The sequence below is a fragment of the Chelmon rostratus genome, chromosome 4 (assembly GCF_017976325.1).
Source record: "Chelmon rostratus isolate fCheRos1 chromosome 4, fCheRos1.pri, whole genome shotgun sequence".
NCBI lineage: Eukaryota > Metazoa > Chordata > Actinopteri > Chaetodontiformes > Chaetodontidae > Chelmon > Chelmon rostratus.
The window spans coordinates 21,342,781-21,367,453 of NC_055661.1; the positions used below are offsets into that span (position 1 = coordinate 21,342,781).

The 24,673-nt window shown below is 45.7% G+C and overlaps 1 protein-coding gene across 2 annotated transcripts in view; it reads left to right on the top strand.

The window, feature by feature from the left end:
• ssbp4 (single stranded DNA binding protein 4) overlaps positions 1 to 24,673 on the top strand; it is an 88,360-nt gene that overhangs the window by 46,531 nt on the left and 17,156 nt on the right. For both annotated transcript variants that reach the window (XM_041934604.1, XM_041934603.1), the window contains exon 5: positions 19,211 to 19,300. In XM_041934604.1, coding sequence (XP_041790538.1) covers positions 19,211 to 19,300 — 90 coding nt within the window. The remainder of the gene's footprint in view (positions 1 to 19,210; positions 19,301 to 24,673) is intronic.

The window sequence follows — 24,673 nt, forward strand, 5'->3', positions numbered from 1 at the left end:
TCAAGTGTGGAGACTATAGAGCAATAGGCCACCACTGATACAGACACAAGAGCTGACGGGGTTCATTATACAGTAGGGAGGGCCTGTGGTGCTGCTCAACACCTGCTCTATTCAAATAGTTATGTATCTACACACACACACACACACACACACACACACACACACACACTGTACAGCATTAAAATGTGCAAAAGCAAACCCCCATACTGCGAGTGTCATGGTCAGGGCACAGACGATGGCACCGACCAATCAGCAACAGATGCCCCCTGGAGATAAATGATCTAGACTGTGTGTGTGTGTGTGTGTGTGTGTGTGTGTGTGTTGTTCAGTGGCACAGTGGTCAACACTGGCCCTCCGAGCTGCTGTCATCGTCACACCACCCTGCAACATGGCTGCCTGGGGACTTTATTTTAGGCCACACCAGGTGCAAGTGTTTTGGGCTGGTTACATGATCTTGGATGCATGAGTGTGTGTGAGTGTGTGTGTGTGTGTACTGTGCATGTGTGTGTATGTGTGTGTGTGGGGGGGGTGTGCATATAAAGAGCTGTGATTGTGTTGCTGGGTCAGACGTGTGTGTCTGCGTGCTGGAGTCCAGGAAAGGTCAGAGATTGGGTGGAGGTGCCAGGAATAGGGGTGTGAGATGCCTGGGTGTCTACAGGGCCGTGTGAGGCGTACACACACACACACACACACACACACAAATGCACACACAAATACACACATAAACACACACATGCATGCAAGGCCTTCAAACCCGAAGACACAGCAGAACAAAAGCTGGTCAAAGTGGGGCAGTTTTCTCTCCCTCCCTCCACAATCTCCTCCTCCTCCTCCCCTTCCTCCTCATCTCTGTCCCTCACGTCTATCCCCATCACTCCTTTCCTCTCTCCTCCCTCCTCCTCCTCCCCTCCCCCTCATTTTTTTTCTCCTCCTCTCCTCTCCTCTCCTCTCCTCTCCTCTCCTGTCGTCTCCTCTTCTCTCTCACGTAAACACGATGCTGCTTTCTGGATCTGGGATGCCTGAGGGACAGAGCACAGACAGGAGCCCCGTCACCATGACAACAGCTTCTCTGAGCTGCCTGACACCCAGACGCCATTGGCTGAGGGCTGTTGGGGGGAGGGGGAAGTGAGGAGAGAGAGAGAAAGAAGAGAGAGAGAGAAGCAGGAATAAGTTAAACAAGGGGTAAAAAAGAAAAAAAAAACGGGGTGTAAGGACGGGAGGCGATGTAGAGAAAAGGAGATAACGGAGGCAAACGACCACATTTCTCCTCATGTGGCATGTTTGTGTTCATGTGCAGGTTTGACATAAAGGCGGAGGAAGAGGGGAGAGGGGGCAGAGAGGAGAGGTGGGGAGGAGCAGGAGGCCAGTGTGTGTTAAAGGGTGTGGGAGCGTGTGTGTAAATGATCGTATAATAAAGCTGCCGCTCCAGGTTTGTGTGTGAATGTGTGCATGCGTGTCATGTGTTTGCATGTTTGCGGCTGTGGGCTTTGTAAGCTCATGAGTCACTGTCCAACCTCACAGTTCATGTGAGTGTTTTCTTAACGAGTCTCATCTCATATTAAAATGGCTTGCGACTGGACACCGTCACACACTCCTTCCTCTCCTCTCACATTGAGCTCCAGTGGAGGTTCAGGTTTTGCAGCTTCTGGGTCATGACATAAGTGCAAATATTGTTGAGTAATTGCTTTATCAGGTATAATGCTTTCCGTGTTCGCCGCCTTAGTGTAGCGCGTTTGCACGCTAACATATGCTAATTATGAGGAGCCTTCAGATGACCTGTGTTTTAACTTTGTGAATGTGTCACGTCTGCGCAGGATGCCGACGCAACACCGCATGCAACCATGAGGCTTTAATGGCAACCATGTGCTTTGGAGCGCAGGGAGTCTGCAGGTTTTTACGTCAACCAAACACGACATCAAGTGATTTCACGATTTCAACTGGAAAGGCATACTGCGTCAGTGGACGTCTGCGCACTCTGGTCATGACATTAGTCCAAATATGTAGGCTGACGGGACTTTCTTTAGTTTTGCAGGTATTTGGTCATAAAGAAAAAAAAGTCTGTATGCAGTTTCTTTGCAATCCATCCATGGTGAGATATTTCAGTCTGGACCAAAGTGGAGGAACAACCAGCAAACACTGCCATCCCTAGAGCCACGACACCAGTGTGCCTGAAGAGCTTACTTGAAGCAATGATAAAAAAAATGAACATGAACTGGCTCTAAATCAACATGAACCCCTGCTGGAGCAGAGACGCTGCAGTGTACTATACAGAGTTGCAGAAAATAGTAAGTCGGGTAAATACTACCAAGGTTACATGTTGGTAGAGTTCACTTTGTGAATGTATGCACTGTTTCTTTTTGTGGATCAGAGGAGCAAATGATGAAGACTACTGAACATATTTGGACTAATGTCACGGTCAGAAAAATCAAGTTTGTACCGACGCCGCTGTAAAGAACGTGTCTGAGAGCGTGCAGACCTCTGATGACGTCACTCACACAGTATGGCGTTCCAGAAATCACCTGATGTTGCGTTTGGTTGATGTAAAAACCTGCAGACTCCCTGCGCTCCAAAGCACATGGTTGCCTTTACAGCCTCACTGTTGCATGTGGTGTTGTGGCATCGCCGTCCTGCGTAGACGTGACAGACTCACAGAGTTAAAACACAGGTCAGCTGAAGGCTCGTCGCAGTGCCGGACTTGACTTGAGTTGATCCTGAACGGACTTCCTGATGCATGTATTTGTAGAGTTTGCAGGGCTGCGTGTTCTTGATGAACTCGTAGCTGGCTTTGCGAAATGCTTCAGTTCATGCTGCTATCTCTGCGGATGGATGGCTACCTCAGTCAGAGAAGGAGAAAGATACAAAGACAGACGAAAGAGAAAGTGACAGAGCAAGGTTTGAGAAGGACAGATTAACACTAGAGGGAGAGGAAGACAGAATCTAAAATCATCCTCAACATCTTCACCTAAACGAACTGAATAATTAAAAAAACAATAACGTAGCATATAAAATAAAGAGAAAATGCTTAACTTAAGAGGCTACAGTCCTCTCAAGCTAACAAGCTAACATGTAATTGAAAACCATTAACATATTTCATCAACTCCCAACTCATTAATAATGAAATATAATCTGGTTCTTAGCTCTAATTTGTACCAGAGTGACACAACAGCCGCTGATGTTTTTACTACCCGCTGGTGCGATTTGCTGGAGTTTGAAAAGCCGCGGTTCCGACTGAGAGCGAGCGGGCCGCTGATGTGGCTTAAATATTTTCCAGTGTTTGCATTACTGTACCTGCAGAAAGGCTGTGAAATGCAATGCACCATGTTTATGTGTTGCCTGGCAGCCTGCCGGCACTGCTCGGAGGGGCAAACTGCGAATGAAAAGTGTGTGTGTGTGTGTGTGTGTGTGTGTGTGTTTGTGTGCGCGTGTGTGTGTACTGGATCTTCCTGCCGTTCTGTGATCACTGCCATATTTAAACTAATCATTGAAGAGGGGGAGCATGTGTCTCCGTGAATATGATCTCGGGTGCTGCTTGCTGTGTATGTGTGTCAGTGTGTATGCGTATGTGTGTGTGTATGTGTGTATGTGTGTCTCTATATGTGTGTGTATAACCACAGCTCACACAGGGGGCATAAATGTCTCAGGCTGTGCTTGCACACGTGTTGGTGTATCCATTTGCAGGAGAGAAGAGTTTTACTCTCTCTCTCTCTCTCACACACACACACACACACACACACACACACACATGCTGAGAGAGAGAGAGAGAGAGAGCAATGAATTGAAGAGAAGAAGGGGAGAGCGGTGAACGAGAGGAGGTTGTTTCCTAAATCAGAACCAGAAGTTCAGACAGAGTGATGGAGCAGCGGCTCAGACAGGGGGGTCGCTCTGTGTGTGTGTGTGTGTGTGTGTGTGTGCGTGTGTGTGTGTGCGTGTGTGTGTGCGTGCGTGTGTGTGTGTTGCAGCGCGGCACAGCCCAGTCTGGTGTGTGTCTGTCTGTTGGGCTTTGGAGGTGAGGAGGTGAGGGGAAAGAAGGAGTCTGACTTGGGTGGAGCAGAGGGCAAAGAGGGATGTGGGGCGTTCAGTGTGTGAGAGAAAATAACACCACCCCCCCACCCTGTTCACAGGAGTGAACAGTAAGCATGTTTTACCTTGACTATTAATCCTTTCTACTGACTGGAGACCAGCAGCAAGCACAAAGAACAGAGGCATCTCCGTTCTCTTTCTTTAAATCTCTCCATTTTCTCTTTCTTCTTCTCTGTTTCTCTATGCCTTCCCTTTTTGTTCGCTCTGTTTCCCTGTTCCCCCTTTATCTTCACATCTTAGTCTGTGTGCGTGCGTGTGTGTGTACGTGTGTGTGTGTGCGTGCGTGCGTGTGTGTGTGTACGTGTTTGTGCATGCGTGTGTGTGTGTGCATGCGTGTGTGTGTGTGTGTGTGTGCGTGTCCCCTCTCTGGTTCTCTCTCTGTGCGTGCCAGTGCTGTGCTACGCTGGCTGAGACGATGCCGGGGATATTTCTGTCAGCCTCTATTTATTTATTGATGGCGATGCTGGTGAGAGTTCGCCTGCCTACATGCGTGCTTGTGTTCAGCGAAAGTGAGGTACTCTCTGGAAATCTTCACCTCCTCTTCCTCTTCTTCGTCTCCTCCCCTCCGCGACACCTCCTGAGTAAATATTTGTCAACCTCCGTCCTAATGGCAGCGCGGGGGGGGCGACCCAGGAAGTGTTGGCTGTTTGACCTCAGAATAGTCGGACGGGAACTAGCTGCTCTGCGGTCTCTGTCTTGTCTCGTGCGGCGGATGAAAGGCCGGTGTCACTGAAATAGAAGTTTAAATCATCCCTGAAAGAGCGCCTCCCCGACGCCGCTGTCTCTGACGGCAAGCTATGGCAAGCTATGGCAAGCTATGAGCCGCGCTGCCTGGCAACCGAAATAGTTCCTGAGAGCAAGAATGCAAATAGAGCACATTAATGTCAGATCTCATTGTACGTCAGGCCCTGCTGAACACTGGGAGCCTGTCGACTGGTGGTCCAGAGGTCAGCAGGTCCTACCGAGCCCGTTTATCTCCCAGTGTGTCTCCTGGCAACAGACAAGGGGAGGAGCTAGCGGAGGTGGGATGGCGGGGAGGGAAGGACCAGGCAGGTGTGGTTGTAAGGTCACCGTCTCATGGATGGGTGACCGTCAAGTAAGAGTAAAGCCGTGTTTATGCTTGACACACTAATTACAGTAATTTCGTTTACTTTTCAACACAGAGGGATGCTTTCATAGAACAGGAGTTACATCAGCACACTTGCAATGTTATTTATGGGAGACCACTGAGGTGCAGTCGCCATCTTCATCTTCATTCATTCGTACAAAGCGGTGATAAAGTTGAGCACAAGCTTTGCAGTGGAAATGTCTTTTCTTGATCCACGAACAGCAGAAAACCGCTGAGGGTCTGTCTTCAGCTCACTTCACTGTCAACGACCTTCATCAGAAACGTCATGACAGTGGCAAACCTTCATGTGTAGTGACGTTTCTGTGGAGATGGACGTCAGCTAAAGCACCACCCTTTAACGCGTGGAACACAAGCCGATCAGGTAACAGTTTTCCTCATAAGCCGCCTTTCCGTCAACGTGGTTTTAATGCAAATTTTGAATAGATAGAAACAGCAAAATTCTGTAAAATCTTCTCAATTTTACAAAAACATTTTTTGCGCTCGCTTCGGGATGCTTTTGCCTTTTTTGAAAGAGTTGATGTGCTTAATGGGAGATGGAAACACCTTTTCTGAAGAAGTAGCAACATTTAACTCACATGACTGATCAGCTGTTTCTGAGACAAGAAGAAGAAGGCGAAGAAGAAGAAGCTGTTTCCATATTGTTCTCTTGTAGAAGTTCAGGGTGATTGTTGTTTTTTTTTCTTCTTCTCCTTCTTCCAGGAGGTTTACTGGCAGTTGGCAAAAAATTGGTTTTGTTTCTGATCTCTACTTCTTCTTCTCTGTTTATTACGGCTATGGGTAACGTAGCCTGTACTGCCAACTTCTGATGAGACTGTGCTTTGTGTAGTAGAGTCTATTCACTCCAAACCAGCTGATGGAAACGTGCCTAATTCACATGTAATTTTTATTTTCTTTTTTTTGCGACATTTCCAAAGTTCACTTCAAATTCACTTGACAGTTAGTTGGAAACATGACTATAAACATTATCCCAAGGTGGTTACCCATTTTCCAGCACCATAATCACACCAGATTAAAGGAAAAAGTTGCCATTATACATACAGTACATTACATACAGTATTTGCATTGGTTTCAAGTTAAACCAGGTAGCTCAGTTCTAATTAGCTGACTCAGCTGTGTTAGTATTAGTATTGGATTTTATTTCCAATTACTGTGCCGCTAGTTTGGCACTAGTTTTTTGGACTTTGACTTCAGCAGTTATTTTCGCCAAGTGGGAGATATCATAGCTGTCAAGAAATCATGCCTCCTACTTGTAATTGCAGCTACAGGGATTCCCGCAGTGTTTTAGAGTGAAAGCAGGGGTCCTCACCTGAAACATAGACAGCCTACACACAGTGACACGAGACTAACACGCTTCCATGAACAAAACAAGAACAGCCGGGTGAAAACGAGCAGGGGTGCTGCTTCAAACGCCAAATGTTGATCCGCTAAGAAATTTGATTAAGAGACAAGATGCTCCAGGTGGTTTAACACCTCTCTTAAACAGTGTCCTGGGGGAAACCTTGGACCAGGAGGCGGGTGGTCCCACATGACTGCTCATAGTTATGGTGCGTATGACGTGACGTAAGATAAAACACGAGTTCTGACATAGCTAAACTAAAGTAGCAGCAGTAATAGTAAGGCTCTTTTTGTCTTGCTCTGTCTGTGTTGCTGAAAGCAGCCCCCCCCCATCGGTTCCTTACAGCAGAGCCAGCACTCCCTTTCTCTTACACCTCCTCCTTATTTGGCCACTCTCTCTCTCTCTCTCTTTGTTTTGTATTTCTTTTTCTCCTCTAACTCTTCTTCTTCTTCTTTCTTTTTGCCTCTCTCCCTCTCTGTTTCCCTCCTTCCTCAACGTGCCCCAGGGCTCTCAGAGTCCCACAGACCGTCCATTGTCTTGGGAATGCGGTTTGCTGTCTGGCCTCACCTCCTCCTCCTCCTCCTCCTCCTCCTCCTCCTCCTCCTCCTCTTCCTCCTCCTGTCTGGCAGGAGACAGGGTTAGGTGGTGTTTGGCCCCTGGGTCCTCAAGGCCACTGGGTTTAAAAACTCGAACCTGACTAACCTTAGGACCAGGACCAGGACAGCCCATGAGGCTAAACTTGGCATCCGACTTGGTGGAAATCTGAACACTGTTTGGAGAGGACAGATGATGTTTGTCATGGTGTGTTTGTCTGTTGCTACAAGCCTGTAAATCTAGAGATGCTCACCCCGATCGGCTGGGTTGTTTGTTTGATGATTAAGTGAATGAAAATATTTGGTGTGCACTTGTGTGAAGCAGTGATTATTTTGGCTCAAAATGAATTTTTAATAAAAGGTGGACGAGAGCTTGAACAAATGTGTCACAGCCTCTGAACTTTCTTGTTAAAGTTTGTTGGGTTAGCAGACAGCTCGTTCCTCCTGAAGTGTGTTTGGTCTTTATGTCTCGGTACTTCTTAGAACGTGTGCGCCAGTGTGACGGAGGAGATGACGGCCAATGAGGCGAGTGTAAAAGCATCCTGTGAATCTCTTTGTCAAAAGGTTTGAATCGGATCTCGCCGTTTGTGAGTTTTCAAGCCGAGTCTCCGGGATAAGAAGTGGGAATTGGTTGCATGTCTGTATGAATGCATGTGTGTTTGTGTGTGTGTGTCTCACACACCCAACCCCCCGATGTCTGGCGCTCAGGAGGACTGCTCCTATGGGAATGCCTCTTCCTGCCTGGTCCGACACACACACACACACACACACGAATACTCTAAAATAGAAATGGGGTGAGTGGATCAGACTGGCGTGAGATGGTTTTAAATGTCTGGTCTGCTGGTTGCTAAACATAAGTGTCGGACACCAGACTGAGAGAGCGGACGGGTGAGAATTTGGCCTGAGTGTCACGTGTGCTGGCGTGTTTCTATTGTTACAGTAGAGCAGAAGAAATTCAGTCACAGGCTTTGACTTTTTTCCCTAATATTTCTCTTATTCTGTCTGCCATGCACACTGTTTACTGAGCTCATTTTCGCTATTACCACATTATGCAGGGTAATGTATGGTAATTCTTTAACTGTTTCGAGCTAAAGACGTCTGACTTCAGCTTTTCAGGTCCACCGTGTTGCTTTAGGCGCCGCGGAATGTGTACAGCCCGACTGTAACTCCCCGGCTGCTCTCTCTCTTTCCATTTTCTGTGTTCGCACTATACGGCACCACCACTTCCCTCTCCTTTTCATCTTGCACCTTCTCAGCTCTGCAGAAATAAAATCCAGTTGTGCGAGCATAACTTGAGAAAGAGAGCGCGTGAGAGAGAGAGAGAAGTGAGCGGGAGAATATGAAAGAATGCCAAAGAATAAGGAGGTGGTAGATATTGCTAACAAGGTTGCCAGAGACTCTTTTCATTTTTAATAGTCCCGTAGGAGGTCTGGCTGATAAAGTGTTATGTTATATTATTAAATCTTGGCAAAGATTTAGCTGCAACAGATTCCTACAGTGGCAAGTGTGAAAGTGAGTCTGTAGGTTAGATAAACTGCAGCAAAATTAATAGACAGGATCGTTCAGTCCGTAAAGGTACATGTGTCTTTCGGATTTTCTGTAGAGTCTGTCGTCTTTAAAAATGAGTTTCATAAAACTGTTTCAGTCAGAATCGTGAAGTTTTGGTTTTGCTGATCCCTTCCTCTTCTTCTGCTAGCCAACAAGTCCGGTAAGCTTCTTGCGTTCATTAAACATCTATGAGGGGTCCTTCCTTTGCTGCAAACATGCATACAGTCCAACATACATGAACAGGGGACGTTGTGATTACATGGTCAGCATCTTAGCAGGACTTTAAAACAGTGAACGCAGCATTGTGCCTAATGACGGAGCGATGCAGTCTGCCAGAAGTTGAGCCAGGTTCAACTGATTGGCAGGATGGATTAGTGGCCTCATTGAAATGAATGAGGAGATGCATGTGAGGAGGTGTCACGTAGGGCCACCAGGATGCCCCCAGCATGATACATTTTATGCTCACAGACACATTAATATGAGTGTTCATTTTAGTGATAGCAGCTTCTTAGCATGCACCATGCAGTGTCTTTACATTGTGTCGCCACTCCTCCATATGCTAGTTTTTGTTGGTGCTGGTGTCGGTGATCCCTGCAAACCAACACTGATGACTTCCAGCGTTTTTGTCCAATGTTTGTTTGTAGACTGCTGCCATTATTATTATAATTATTGTTATTTTTTTCCTAAGGTGTTGTTAAGATCATTGAGAACAATCATTTTGCGGTTAATCGTCCGCCTCTGTGCTCGCTAATTGGCATTTTGTCTTTTTATTGTTAAAATCTGCTCCTTTCCCTTTCTCAGTATTTCATTCTTAGGTAATCTTTAAGGAGTTTTCCTCCATAAAGCTGTAAATGCAGAATATGTAGGAGACTGACATTCACTGAAACATAAAGAATGGAATTAGTATAAAATGTAGGATGTAAGAACAGGAGCGCAGACGTCTGAACCTGCAGAAAAAAATATTTGCAGATATGTAAATGTCACTTGGTGATGCTCGCTAAATGTCACTGTGTGTAGTCCATATACAGACCCACCTATGTGTGCTTGTCTGAAAGTGAGTCCGTATACTTGAGTGTGTGTGTGTGTGTGTGTGTGTGTGTGTGTGTGTGCACATAGACTGTACAGTATATGTTGAAGGAAAATTCCACTGTTGGATCCTCTAATGCTGTTATTCATCATCAGCCTGAGATGTTCAGTGCATTCCTGGAGTGTTTTTTGGTGATGAATTGTTTACAATTTACATATTTTTTTGTGGCACAAGCTTCCCCTCAACGTTTCCTGGAATTAGATTCTAAAATATACTCTGCAAACCTCAGACAGCAGCTGCGAACCTGTTGATTTTCTGCTGTTTTTTTTTTTTTTTGTGTAGGTGGAAAGTAAAAAGTGACAATGAAAGCGGTGATGGAGGTTGAGGTTTTGAAGCTGGAAATAGTGAGCATCTCGTCTGGTTGGCAAATTGCGACATGTCTCTTGGCTGCATTGCATTGTGGTCCACGGAGGCTGATCAGAGCTTCTCTGTGCTTGTTTTATAATGGATCTCTCTCTGTGATGGGTGTAGAAGGGCGGCTGATGAACGACTGTCTTGTTGTTTGGTTCTGAGGCACTGACACAAGAACCTGCCACTTACTGCATTTGACCCAGCTGAGAAAAAAAAAGGAAATGCAACTCACACCACAGCTTTTAAACAGTGTCTAGACTGTTTTAGTGTACCATCACCTGTGAAGTGGCCTTTCAGGGGATGATCCACCTGCTCCGTCCTGATCTGCAGCCCTCTCTGACCTGCAGAGTTGAGCGCTGGCTGAAGCCCTGCTGGATACAGAGTCCACGTCCGGACTTGGTGAATAAGAGCCACAGTAGCGTGACACCGGCCAGTTATTTCAGATGACAGGAGGGAGATAACGCATGATAAAATCATCTTTCTCGCCCGTGTCCCCCGCTCTCTTTCAGACAAACGCTCACACACCTGTCATTCTTCTCCGGTATTCTTCACATTAGCTTTTGTCTCCAAGCTCCTAGCATTCTGTTATTCCCTAATTAGCGGCATTAATAATCTTCAATTAGGCATTTAGCTTTAAGTGCTATGTGGAAGTCTGCCTCCACATGACAGAGCGCCATCATGACACCCTGTCCTCTGGTTCTCTGGTGGCTTTCCACCCAACACCAACTGCCTAATGAGGGAGTGAAAGGCCACGGGCAGAGGGGGTGGGGGCTGCATATCAGCGTGTGTATGTGCACTTGTGTTTGTGTTTGTGTGTGTGTCTGTGTGTAATTAAAGAGCAGTGCCAGCAGGGGGGACCTGTGTTAGAAAGGGTCACCAGGGCGAGCAGCAGGCCATCGCCAACCTTTGGTCATTATCTACTGACACCGCCAATAAAGGTTTCTGTGTGTGTGTTAATGCCTCTGTGTGTGTGTGTGTGTGTGTGTGTGTGTGTGTGTCAGGAGTCCAGCTACTAAATAACATCAGTACTGAATGTGTTTTACACACTCAGTTTATACATGTATTTGACACTTTTCAGTTAGCTTAGGGTTTAGCACTAATGCTCCAAGTAGGGTCCTCCTTTCATCAGTCCTGTCAGTGTACTTGTGCTGCAACTGAAGATTATAATCATTGTAGATTAATCAATATTTTTTTTCAAATAGGCGATTAAGTGGTTTGTCTGTAAACTGTGTGAAAATGTAGTAGGGTGTCCATCAGAGGCTACAGTTTAAAATCAAAGATATTCCATTTACAGTGATGGAAAACAGGAAAAGCAGTAAATCCTCACTTTTGAGAAGCTGGAATCAGAGAATGCTAAATGAATGAATCAAAATAGTTGTAGACTTATTGTTTCAGCTTTTGAACTAATGTTGTGATCTATCAAGGAGGCATATCAATATGTTTTTTGGGGGTTGGGTTTATTACAACAGAATTACATCATCTTATTTTGCAAGTTTTAGCTGTGGCTTCTGGTTGTTGTCGCTGACATCTGGAAAAAAACAGAAATACTGTTACCACAAAGTCCAGTGGGTGCATGAAATGGGCAAGGGCATGGTTTGGTAGTTAGAGAGGCTGTAAACAAGCCACCAGGTCAGACAGATGAGATCTACAGCAAGTACAGGAGGTCAAAGTTGAACGAGGGAGTCGGTCTGTGTAAGAGGCAGTTTGGGGATTAATGTTACTGTTCGCCTTTGCCTTTTCTTCCAAATAATGTTGGTTCACCTGGAGGTTTGTTTACGTCCTGTGTGATCATCTGACTGCTCATGCTTTGTCAGATTTCCAGGATTGAACTCTGCTGTTTCAATGTCATGATGAATGCCAGCAGGAACCACCACAGAAACTATGAAAATTCGATGCAAGTTGTAATTAACTGGAATCATCCCTTAAGTGTGAACTCTCTCTTGTTCTAATGTGCACATTAAAAGTGAATTCAGACTTTTAATCATTGTATTTCTCTGTGTGTTTGCTTGTTTTTCTTTATTTATTTGTCTGTCATGTGGTATGGACCACTCCCCTCCCTCTGTCAGCTGCCATCCAGCCCACAGAGAGTCACCACATCAGTATCATGTAAACAGGAGGCAGGAATTGACAAGCAGACCTGTTTCTGCTTCTTCTTGATTCTTCTCAGAGAAGTATTTTTCAGGTGTTTGTGTGCATATACACCACGAGTGCACAAATGTGTGTGTGTGTGTGTTGTCTTCCCTGTCAGGTGGTATGTGTAAATTGTCATAGGCTGATTGGTTAGCCCGAGAGGCAGCAGCGGGAGTAAAGGCAGGTGCTCCGGGGCAGCAGGGGGAGAGCCGCTGCGGCGTCCCCCAGCCACAGCGCCTTCCCTCTGGGCTTCCACCTCCGAGCGGTGCCTGGGTCGCTGGGAGGCAGCTCCAGGCTCCTGGGGCCCTGACACTGGGAAGATGGGCTGGGGATACAGGGAGGAGGGATGTGTGAATGTGTGTGTTTGTTTGTGTTTGCATGTGTTCTGTGGGGGGATCCCAAGCAGATTTGTTTACCGGTAATTAATTCACCTGATTGACATAACAGCTGCCGGAGCTATGGGAAGGCAACGGCATGTGTGTGTGTGTTTGTGCATGTGTGTGTAATATATACAGTATGCTCCCATGCATAGTCACTGTGTGTGTGAGTGAGTGATTGAGCATGTCTGACTGCATACCTGTGTGTGTGTGTGTGTGTGTGTGTGTGTGTGTGTGTGTGTGTGTGTGTGTATGCACGCCTGTGCAGGGAGCAGCTCCTGCCATCGAGGGCATTTCCATTTGGGAGTCGGGTTCCGGGCAGAGCAGCCCAACAGCTCTCCATCTTCCATCGATTAGACCCGTCTGTCGGCCGGCAGCCCTGCTTACACACTCCTGCCTCTCTGCTAATCTTTATAGAGTTGACTTCACTGACAGAGTTGTTGGTGCACTTGAAGCTGAGCGGAGAGGAGGAGAAGGAGGGCTGTGACAGAAGGACGAATGGGGGAGCTGAGAGGAGAGGGTGATGGCGATGACAGTTAGGAGTGGCGAGGAGAGGAGGGTTTAGTTACAGGGGTGCACGAAGCCAGATGAAACCAACAGTTTGTTTGCAAATCAGTCCGCCAGCTGCAGAACCTGCACGTATACACACTCAACAGAGTACACATTCATGCACACACACCCCTGTTTATGCCTGCACACACCTCAGTTTTAACTGAAGTATATGAAGTGAGCCTTGCCCTTTGTTTGCAGCCCTCTTCCACCAAGGACAAGTTCTATACATTAACACCTTCAACCCATCTGCTTTTTCAGCAGTATTTATGATTTGTGCTTTTTCTGTGTGGCTGCGGCACAGACTGAGAGAGAGAAAAAGAGAGACTGTAGCAGATGTAAACAGAGGAATGAGAGAGAGAGACGCAGGGAGCCCTTGAGTGAATAATGTAAGCTCATAGAAGAGTTGGACTGGCCTGTGTGTGTGCATGTGGAAAACTTTGTGTTCACAGCCTTAGGGCGCCACTATGGACTTTTAACATTTTTATGTGTTTGTGAACACGTTGCAGTATGTCTGTGTGCGTTTGGGATGTAGAGAGTGTGTGCGTGGAGAGGGGGGTCGCTGAAGACTGTACGGTCAGTCCAGGCAGGTCAGGCTGAGTCCTTGTGATGTGAAAGAAACACAGGCCTGCACACACACACACACGTACACTTGCAGACGCACTCGCACAAGCACTAACAGGTCGGTATCAGTGTTGTTGTGGGCAGCAGGTAGCAGTGTGTTGGCCTGCTTGTCTGGACCCAGATAACAGCAGATCCATTACCCCCTGGAAGCTGAGGTCTGATCACCGGGCAGATAGAGCCGCTCACTCACTGTCTGTGGGCCATCCAGTCGGCCAGCTAGCCAGCCAGCCTCCACTGTGGAGCTAAAGAGGATCACAACCAGGGGCAAAAGGGGAGCAGCCCCCTTCTGTTAGAGGAAATGCTCAAATACATGCCTGATGATACAGAAGGACTATTCTTTCTCATTTACTCAGAGAGACAATTCTCATTCATAGATGCATGAAACTCATGAAAGCTGCAGTGTGTAGTTCAGGTACAGTAGTAATTTCCAGCCTTTATTGAAATAGTTCCATATATGAACTACACACTGCAGCTTTCATGTGAATGAAATGAATAATGTGACTAATATGGCTGTTTGCCTTTCAACACCTTTGAAAAGAGCCAGGTTAGCTGTTTCCCCCCTGTCTTTATGCTAAGTTAAGCTAACCAGCTGCTTGCTCTGCCTTCATATTTACCATACAGACACGAGAGTGGCATTGACCTTTTCATCTAAGTCTCAGCAAAAAACGATTAAGTGTTTTTCTCAAAATGAAAAAAAAACCTGTAAGCAGCTTGCTCCCTGATCTTCTAGGTATTCAGGAGCATTCACCTTTCAACACGCCTTCAAATTGTGAGCAGAGACATGAAAAAAAGGCACCCATGTGTTTGCCCTTCCTTGGAAAAGTAGGGAAAAATGTATGTTTCCCTAAAAAAAAAAACCCAAATTGTTCTTTTAAATAGAAGCTCAAATAGCCACACACAACATTAAACACCCTGAAAGAGAGAATAAATGAACAGAGAGCTTTAGATTTCAAAAATATTGAATACTTAATTGATCTAGACGCTCTTTTTCCAATATGGAGGAGGAGGAGGTATGGATGGATGCAGGATTAAGACTGAAGATGTGGCATATAGCAAACAAGCGGGATCATTAGTTAAAACTGGGAGCCGAGCGAAGATAGCGTGGATGAAAATGTATCTGAAAGGAATGAAGATAATGTCGTGAAATGCGGCTCGAATGGTTTTACGGAGGTGGGGAGAGAGAGAGAGTGAGGCAGAGGAGAGTGATGTGTGTGAGGAGTTAACACTGTTCAGGTGCTGTGTATCAGGTTTGTTTGTGTGCAGAGAAAGAAAAAGAGGGAGATAGTGGCAAACAGGGCAGCTATCAAAAGCCACAGGCTGCTTTAAACTCCATCTCTGTTTCTTCTCTCTCTTTCTTTTCTCTCTCTCTCTCTTTCTCTCTCTCTCGCTCTCTCTCTTCCTGCTCCCTGGCCATGCTGATGATTGACGGCCTGAGGGTTTTAATGGGCACTGGAGAGCAGGAGCTGAGGTCGGGGTTGTCATGGCAACTAGGAGAAGGGGCCTTTTGCTGCTGCTTCACCTGAGTACTGTGGAGCCTCGTTGGCTGGTTGAGGCAGGCAGCCACACACACACACACACACACACACACACACAAACACACACACGCACGCACACGCTCGCCACACATACTTACATGCCAGCACCACTTCCATTCACTCTTCCTCCTCTCCGTGAGATGCCCCGCCGTTCATCCAGCTACCTCTTCCTCCTCTCGTTTTCACTTCCATCCTCCTTTTCGCTTTTCCTCTCCTTACTACATAACGCTCTCCGATACGCCACAGCTGGTTAAACGTGTGTGCGTGTGTTTGCATTTGTGTGCGTGCATGTGTGTAATATACAGCGTTTAGTCTTTCCCCCCCATTGTTCGATAACAGCTCACAATTATACACTTTGCATGGCCCAGCTGAGGTCAGATGTGTCTTTGATCCCCGGTTGTCTTTGTAGGAGATCATGTAAAGATGCTCCATCCAACACAAGGCAGCTGGAAAAAGCATTTTTAAAAGACACACGCACACGGCAGGATAGGCGTGTGCCGATTGGTGATTGGATTGCATATTGACGACTGAAGGGATGACCGACGATCTTTATTATTTCTACGGCAATATTTGGCCGATTTTAAACTTATTAACAAAACTACCGTGGCATAAAGCTAATCTCTTGATTCTGCGCCTTACTGTGTGTTTAGAGCAGTTTCTGGTGCAGCCGCATGTTTTTTCCCTGCTGGAATGGCCAGCTGCTTTTCTGCACCCGACTGGGAGCGCTCAAGTTTGGGAGCGCGACGTTTTTTTCCAGCTGAGACGCTTCGGTTGCTATGATACGGAATATCTGCAGAACTAAAGGTTAATTTGTGTGTTGCAAGGGCTTGATTTCACAGATAGTTTGTGTTACCAACAAATCCTCTGTGTGAACATACATAGAGTACTTGCTCTGGTCACACTTCCTCTTGACTTAAAAAACACATCATCATCATCCGGTGATTATGATCGTGATCAGAGCTGATAATGGATCCACACACATTACACACATGGACACACAGACCAGAGAAAAGCAACGATACAGCAGGATCCAATCCCTTTAGACTGATTTATACACTTGAGCTAAGAAACACAGAGACGGAAGACATGCCACAAAGGTCCCAGACCACCAGGCTGCAAGGACCCTCTAGAAGTTTTGAACAGTAAAACTATGCATACACCTCATTTATATTAATGTCCATCTATCATGAACCATCAACCTTCAGTTTTACCCAGATCCATTATGGACTTGTGTGCTGCTGTCAGCAGAGTGTGTACATCAGTTATCATGAGTAACTTTGAGATGCTGGGGGCATCAGTTAGCTCCTTTACGTTGTGGTTGGTGGATACTCTTGACTTCCTTCTCCTCGTGCTTGTTGAGGCTGATACTGATAGACCTCAGAGAACTATAGAAGCATCTTCAGCAGACTGTTCTTCACTGTCCGACCTCTCATCACCCTTTAAGAGATCCCTCTGTCTTTTCTTCTCCCGTTCTCCACCTCTCTTATTTGCCAGCTCCGTCTGTTTAAATGTCCGCTCTCTCTCGCTGCTCTCTGCTCGGGTCTGACTCCTGTGGATATGTCCACGTCCACACTCTGTAAGTCCTGTCGATTCACAGCCTCTTACCAGTGCTGTGTGTGTGTGTGTGTGTGTGTGTGTGTGTGTGTGTGTGTGTCCTGCCTCATGGCCCCGGGGCCTGTTAGTTAGTGTCTGGGCCGTGTGGGTCAGCCGAGAGATGGAGGGATTGTTTGCTCTGGAAGTGAGTGAAGCTCTAGTTACAGTGGGGGGAAGGGGTCAGAGGAGAGCACTCTGTGTGTGTGTGTGTGTGTGTGCTTGTAGATTTTGTGGAGCATCTGTAATTGTTTGTTTCACAGATTTTATAAAATTAAAAAAGCAATATTAAATCTACAACCTGTGGTCATTGACAGTGTGTCCACATGGAAGAGGGGCTGTTTGTAGCCTCAAAATCCCTCTTCTACAGCACTGGGCCATCCTGTAACTCACAAACTGGCTCCACATTCTGACTTTTTGGCTTCCTCCTCTCATCACGCTGGCCATGTGAAATTGTCTCAGAGCTCAGACAAAGCAGTCATGACCAAACACTGATTGTCAGCCTCACCGCCTCAGTAGAAAACCAGAGCAGCGAGTGTCACATCTGTATTCTTGCTGATGCTGAAAATCATTATGATTGAGAGCAAAGATGAAGGAAATAGTGCCTGCAACTTATTTGGGGGCCATAATCAAACTGGGGTTGCAGGATTAAAGGCAGCTCTGTATAAATGAAGACTGTGATACTAATTGAAGTTTTTCATCAATATGGAGCGGGATCAAAATAATGCTTGGAATTTAACAAAAGCATGGGGGTGGCCTGGATAATGAACCTCGATACTCAATGAAATGTGTTTTTAATATTGGGCATAAAAACTGTTGAAAGCTGGCAAGAAAGGTTTCATCCGATTCTTATTCCCGTAACTAAAAAACACGTCTTTCTTCTGCAAATTAAGCTGAAAAAGAGGTTTGGGCAGGGTTTCCATTGCTGGCCCGGGTTTTTAATGTCCCGGACAAATGGTAGAAATTTTGGTGAAATATTATCTGTGTTCATGGACCCAATTTTCCCATGTTTTTGTTTCCAAGTTCCAATGGGGACAACAACTTTTAATCACCGTCCATGTTTTTCCATTAAAAGCGTTTTTTTTTTTGCCACTGACAGGCTCAGATTGTCAGAATAAATCGCTGACAAAATTATGGTGAGGATTCCTACAGAGATGAACCTTTTTGTTAAAGAGTAAGATCCTTTCGGTTTAGGCAGAAACAGCTGTTTTATCGCTCTCACCAAAGCCGCCAGACTCCATTCACAGAAACAGTCATTTTATCATCATAAAACACACTTCATTCAAACTTGACAGAAACAAAATAAAACTCGCCAAAGCTGTCTTGGTTCATCTTTCCACTGTTCCAGCGATCACCACCAACTCTGGTTTGGGCTGAATAAACCCTTAATTCACTGAGTTAGATGTGAAAATATAGAGTGAGGAACGAGAGAGAGGGCAGACACGAGAGAGGCAGCGTGTAGAGCTGAAGGAATATTTTCACATTGAACTTGGGAATGATTTTCACCAGACGTTATGAGTAGAGAGATTTAGATACTTAAATGCCGATTTTCCCAGTAAAAGAAACTTAACAGATAATGGAAATACTTGTCTCTCGCCCTATATGGAGGCACCAATGGACGGCTTTTAATTTGAAGCAGTTGCAGGAAGTGTTGAGATTTGACATTGAGGAATGTTATTGTTCAGTCAGACATTGTGTGAATGTGCAGTTTGTACATTTCCACGTCGTTTTTCTTTAGGTCAGCAGATCAGTTTGAAGCCGTGGACAAAGTAGATAAAATAGTTTGTCTCCTATGTTTTGGAGAAGGAAACAGGAGCTGTGCATTTGTTTGACTCTTCCTGTTCATCACTCTGCTCCTCTCTGAAACTCACAGCTTCACAAGTCCAGCCAGATCTGAAAAGGTACAATTGATTTGGTTGTCTGTTACAGTCAGACGGTGCTGCGTACAAACTATAGTTCACTGGAAGCACGCCGAAGCCTTAATGTTCCTCCGAAACTATCTGCATCTCGACAAGATAGCTTTGTGCCCTTCATCAAATAATTCATCACCGCGGCCAAAGAATCATATCTTCATCAGTTATCGGTAATTGCTCCGTTCGTGTCCAGAAATCCAGTGAGTGTAATCAGGGTTGGAAGTTTTGTAGCTAATAATTTCCGCGCGCTGTATCTCGCTTTCCATTATTTTCAGTCAACACGATTATTTTAACACCTTGCTGATCGTCGTGCAACCGTTTGTGACTGCACTAACGCTGAGCGTACGCTGTGTTTTCTTGTGTTTCAGAGTGCGGCTGCTGCTCCCAGTCCAGTGATGGGCAACATGCCGCCCAATGATGGCATGCCAGGAGGACCCATGCCCCCGGGCTTCTTTCAAGTAAGGAAAAGAACTTTCTCGCTGACTTCATCCCTCACCCACCCCCTCCGTCACCCATCACACGCCCCCGACAGCTCCCCTGCCCCTCCCATCACCATCGCTAAGCCTATCCTTCTGTCTCCTCCTCCTTTTTTAGCCTCTTTAGCTGTCCTAATCCCTGTCCAGATGTGTTCCCTTCTCTGTCTCTCTGCCTCCGTCCCATATGTCCACCCTCGGCTTGTTAACTCCTGACGTTCTGTGTGACGCCGCAGACACGACTAACTGACTCCCAAAGAGTTTTTGCGCCGCGTTGTGTCTGCCCAAATACGAACCGCCGCTTTAGTGAGCAAGTGATCGGCTAGTAGATGCTTCTTTTTTCTTTTCGTTGAGGAGAGCGGAGGAGAGGAGGCTATTTTCTCTGGTTTGTGTTGCTTCACTAATTCCTCCTGTCATCACTGTTCTCTGAGGCTGACGAGGTCACACACACACACACACACACACACACGCAAACACACACACTCTCTGTTTCCATCGCTCTCTCCTTCCTCTCTCATACGCACACACGCAAGCCTTCTTTGACACTTTGATACACATTTAACTACCAACACTTAAAATATCTGCGCACCCAAAGATGCTCACTGAATTAGCAGGAGGTGTCAAGAAAGCTGAAAAATTGTATTCGCTTGGACTGCTTTCAGTAAATCTAAAAGAATATTACTATCAAGACAAGTGAACAGTTGTTGCACATTAAAACAAATCACCTGCACACATTAGATTTTGCCTCATGATAGTATTACAAGTCCAAGCTGGAGCAGCTACGTGTCTATGAGAGTGAAGGAATTAATCTGACTGTGTGTTTCTGAACGGGAAGGGCAGGCAGAAGGTCTTCTGGTTGTAAACGTCACCAGTTTAGCCCCCTCAACAGCCTTGTCCTTGAGCAAGACTACACCTGTGATGCTTGTCTTTCTCTGGATAAGAGCCTTTAAAGGAATAGTTCATTTTGGAAAGTATGCTTATTTGCTCTCTTGCCGAGAGTTTGTTGAGAAGATTCTCATGTCTGTGCAGTAAGTATGGAGCTACTGCCAGCAGTTGCTTAGCTTAGCTTAGCTTAGCTTAGCGTAAAGACTGGAAACAGAGGGAAACAGCTAGCCTAGCTCTGTCCAAGGGTGACAAAATCCACCTACAAGCATCTCCAATTAAACTGTTATATTGTTGTTTAATCCATTCAAAACTGGGTGAGGGAAAACACCACACACCACAGTTGTTTTTTTTTTACACATTTTGTCACTGAAGCTAAGCTAACCCGTTAAGATACAGCATGTTAATTAGCGATGTTTAGATGCTTGGATTAGAGAGTTTGTCTCCTTTGAACAGAGCCAGGCTAGCTGTTTTCTGTTCAGTTTCCAGTCTTAATGCTAAGCTAAGCTAATTGGATGCTGGCTCTTGCTTCACACAGACACGAGAGTGGGATCAATCTTCTCATCTGACTCAAGCAAAGCAAGCAAGCAAGTGAGCGTACTTCCCAAAATATCCCGAATCAATCCTTTAAGTGTGATGACAAACAGTCCCGACTCTTGATTTAGAAATGTAACAGTCAGTGATGAAATCATCTGCTGCTTCATCACTTTATCAACAGAAATTTTATTGACTTTAATTAGTTATCTTGATTTAAGCTCCAGTTTATTTATTAAGCAAAAGTGCCAAACATTTGGCTGCTTCTCTCTGTTAAGTGAATACCGCAGGGTTTTTGACCATTGGTAAGACAAAGCAAGTGATTTTGAGAAACTATGATGCACATTTTTCACTATTTTCACTGAACTGTGAAAAAAAATAGTCAGATTAATTTAAAATATTTGCAGCTCTAATAACTGGTTACATATTTGGTTTTCATTTTTCACTTGTAAGAATAACAAAAATGTGTATTCTATAACACTCCTCATATTGTTAATGATAAACATGTTTTACACATTTGCTCCTATTGGACATATAGCATGCATGATGTGTAAATACATACAGCGTGGAACTGTATAACCATTTGCCTGCATGCGTTGATTGGCAGCATGCCGTGTGTGTGTGTGTGTGTGTGTGTGTGTGTGTGTGTGTGTGTGTGTGTGTGTGTGTGCGTGTGTGTGTGCTGGGGTCATGGAGAATGTTAATGATGTATGAGCAGTGAGCAGGCCAGGGAGAAAGCTATCTGATGGTGTTGCATGAGTGACATTGCGTTCCATAAATAGACCCTGTGTGCATGGCAGACAGACAGATGGAGAGCCAGACAGACAGACAGACAGACAGGCAGGATGGGCAGAGGGGAGAGCAATGTTCACCGTCTTCTCTCCTCTTTGCTTAGCTCAGCTAGTCGGAGCAGCAAAGCAGGCAAAGGTAGAGACGACAAAAAATAAAAGCACGAACAGAGATCCTGCCTTAACGCACAAAAAATGTTCTCTGCACCTCTCCGAACTTTACATCAGCTCTCCCTAAATCAAACAGACGGTGTTGCCAGAACAGCAGCATATTTAAATGTGCTGTAGCATGTCCATATGGCATCTTTCAACTTCAGCTGAAGCTGAAACCACACACACTGCTCAGGTAGCTGGCATTCACTCCCTGGTGAACTAATGGTTGCGGTCGGCACTAAAAGTGCAGGCTACTGAGTTTTCTGCAGCTCATTTATTCATTGAGGTGAAGGGGAAGAAGACTTTTTTTTTTTTTTTTAATCTTTCCCTCCTGCATATTGTTGAGATTTTACACTGATTCTCGTCTCACTGCTCTCAGTTGCTCTGGACGCCAGGTCAGTCCACGTTTGTGGTGTTGGAGTGCATCAGATTCAAAACACCACAAATGTGAATGGATTGTATCGACTAAAACTGAGATTTTGTCTGTGCTTTAGTCAGTTTCATCTCTGGGTCTCAGCTTCCTCCTGCCACCTTCTCGCTCTCCTCTCTCCTTCGCACGCCTGGCATCCTTCTCCATGACATTTCCTCACTCTCTCCATTTCCCTTGTCTTTGAAGCTATTATTTTCTCACTCTCACACACTGTTTCGGCGACACATGCTTACGCACCGACTCCGTTGTGTGTAAACTGTGTGTGTGTGTGTGTGTTGCAGAAATTCTTCCCAGTTGCACTAGCTGGGTAATTAACATAGGTGACCCCAACACTGTTACTGGCTGTGGTCCTCAGAGAGGGGGATGAGGGGCAAAGGAGGGACAGAGGAGGAAAATGGAGGTGGAGGGAGGAGGAGGAGGAAGAGGGCGTCTGCTCCCATGCTCATTTAATCTGTAGCTGCAGGAGGAGCTGGACATGAGAGACATGCTAAAGGAAGGAGGAGGAAGGGGAACAGTGGCAAAAATAACAGACAGATGCTGTGAGGATTTCTCTCTATATATATGTGTACTATATGCTATAATTCTCCTCTCCTCTCAGCAAAAGTCCATTGCTGCTGCATCATGGCCCTCTGGGGAGGACAAGCAAAGTGGGAGATGACGGGGGGAGGAGAAAGAGGAAGGAGAGGCTGCGTGGAGAGGCAGAGTTAATGACAGGGAGGAGGAGGGAAAGAAAGCAGAGGAGAGGAGAGGACACTGAGACGTCAGGAAAGTCTTTCAAAATCTTTTTTTCCATTTTTTTTATTGGACTTCAGAGATGTGCGATCACAAAAATGACAGCTGACGACAATAGTGGACAGTTGACGGGTTCACCTCCCATCTGCTGCTGCATAGATGGAAATGAAATGTATCAGGAGAGGTCAGGAAAGTGTTAAGATTCACTACACAGCTTTTACAAAGCGTGCATGCACAGAGCAGATGTAAATACAACTGGACTGAATAATGAGAAAAGGAGACAAAATCTGGAAGAAACCAGCATAAATAGGAGCGTCAGGCTCCTATCCAGGGAAAAGCAAATTAGATAAAATGTGCTCTTTAGAGATTTATATGGTCCATCTGTCAAATAATGCCCCAGAAATCCCTCTTTGTTGACCTTATTCTCTGATCTACACGTGGTACGTCAGGTACTCCAAAACTTAATGCGCTCCATTAAGTCTGTAAACCAGTTAGGGTGGGGCAGCCTCTTTCCACTAAACCGGAGTGGCTCCTCTTACCAAAAAAGGTATCCGAAGTCAAGGGCAGTGTGTTTTACTGCAGGTAATTGCGGCTCTTCAGGGACAACACCAAAAAGCACAACAAGAGGATTAGGTTTGATTACACATTTAAGAACAAGCAACCCAGGTATCAAAGACAAATTTTAAGAACCTGTTCAAAGCTGACACATGGCAGGCACATGGTGAATTAGGGAGACATCTGCTCTCAGTAATTTATTTATCAAAGGTAAGACTTATCTCAGGGTTCATTCTGGTCAGTTGTACTACAAAGATGCAGATAAATAAGGTGATGTGCTTTAAATCGTGAATGGGAGTCTGAAAATCCTGCGGAGGTGGTTGAAGAATGGTGGCTCAGTTCTTGTTTATTATCTGCAAGGGTCAGATGTCAGATCTCAGTGTTTGATGGGGGTCAGTGTCAGTCCTTCGGTGGAGGATGCAGACTGGTGTAGATCCTAAGGGACAGAAAAGATGGTCGCAAGGTTGTTACGTGGCTTTTCTTGTACACAGAAAAGCGCACATGTCGCCCAAACTGCGTGTTCGACTCCTTTGACCACTGGACAAAGGAGGGCAACAGATTGCGCAGAAAAAGCCAGGCGAAGCATTTTAATCTCCTTTTCTATCGTATCTGTAACAGCGCTGTGAACAGAAGATTCGAAAAATACACACGCAAAAGGACCCAGATGAAAGCGTCCAGGTAAAACTTTTCACTTCTGCCTGAGCTGAAACCCACTGAGGGGAGGATCAGTCTGTGACTCTTATCGCCACCGCTTATCCTTGAGAGGACAGCGACAAAAATGATACCCAACAATTCTCCTTGAATGACAGACACTTGGAAACGAGTGGCAAGTCCTCAGCAAACATCCTCTCCGTCCATTGTCTGCCTGTAGCTACTATTAGATTTAGTGTCATCACAGTTAAACAGTGATTTCAATGTAGCCTTTGTCTCCCGTAGCGCACGCTCCATCCCTATCAGCAGCACTTCTCCGATACGGTATGTTTTATCTGTTTAGAGACAGATGTGAGAACTCCCTCCAAACGCACACACATTTCCCCGTGTGCCGGTGACACTTCAGCTGTAAGCTCTGAACGTTCCTCTCAGCTAAGGAGGGGGATCACAGATATATATAAATCACTCGGTGCCATCCTAACATGTTTAAACGGCTGTCAGCGTTTTCGCGGCCGTCCTCTGGGACAAAACACCCCTGATAGCGTGCTCCCGTCTCAGTGCTGACGTGTTGCCATGCTATATACCATGAGCTAGCAGGAGACCTACTGCTGCCACTGCCGCTCTCTCTGGAAT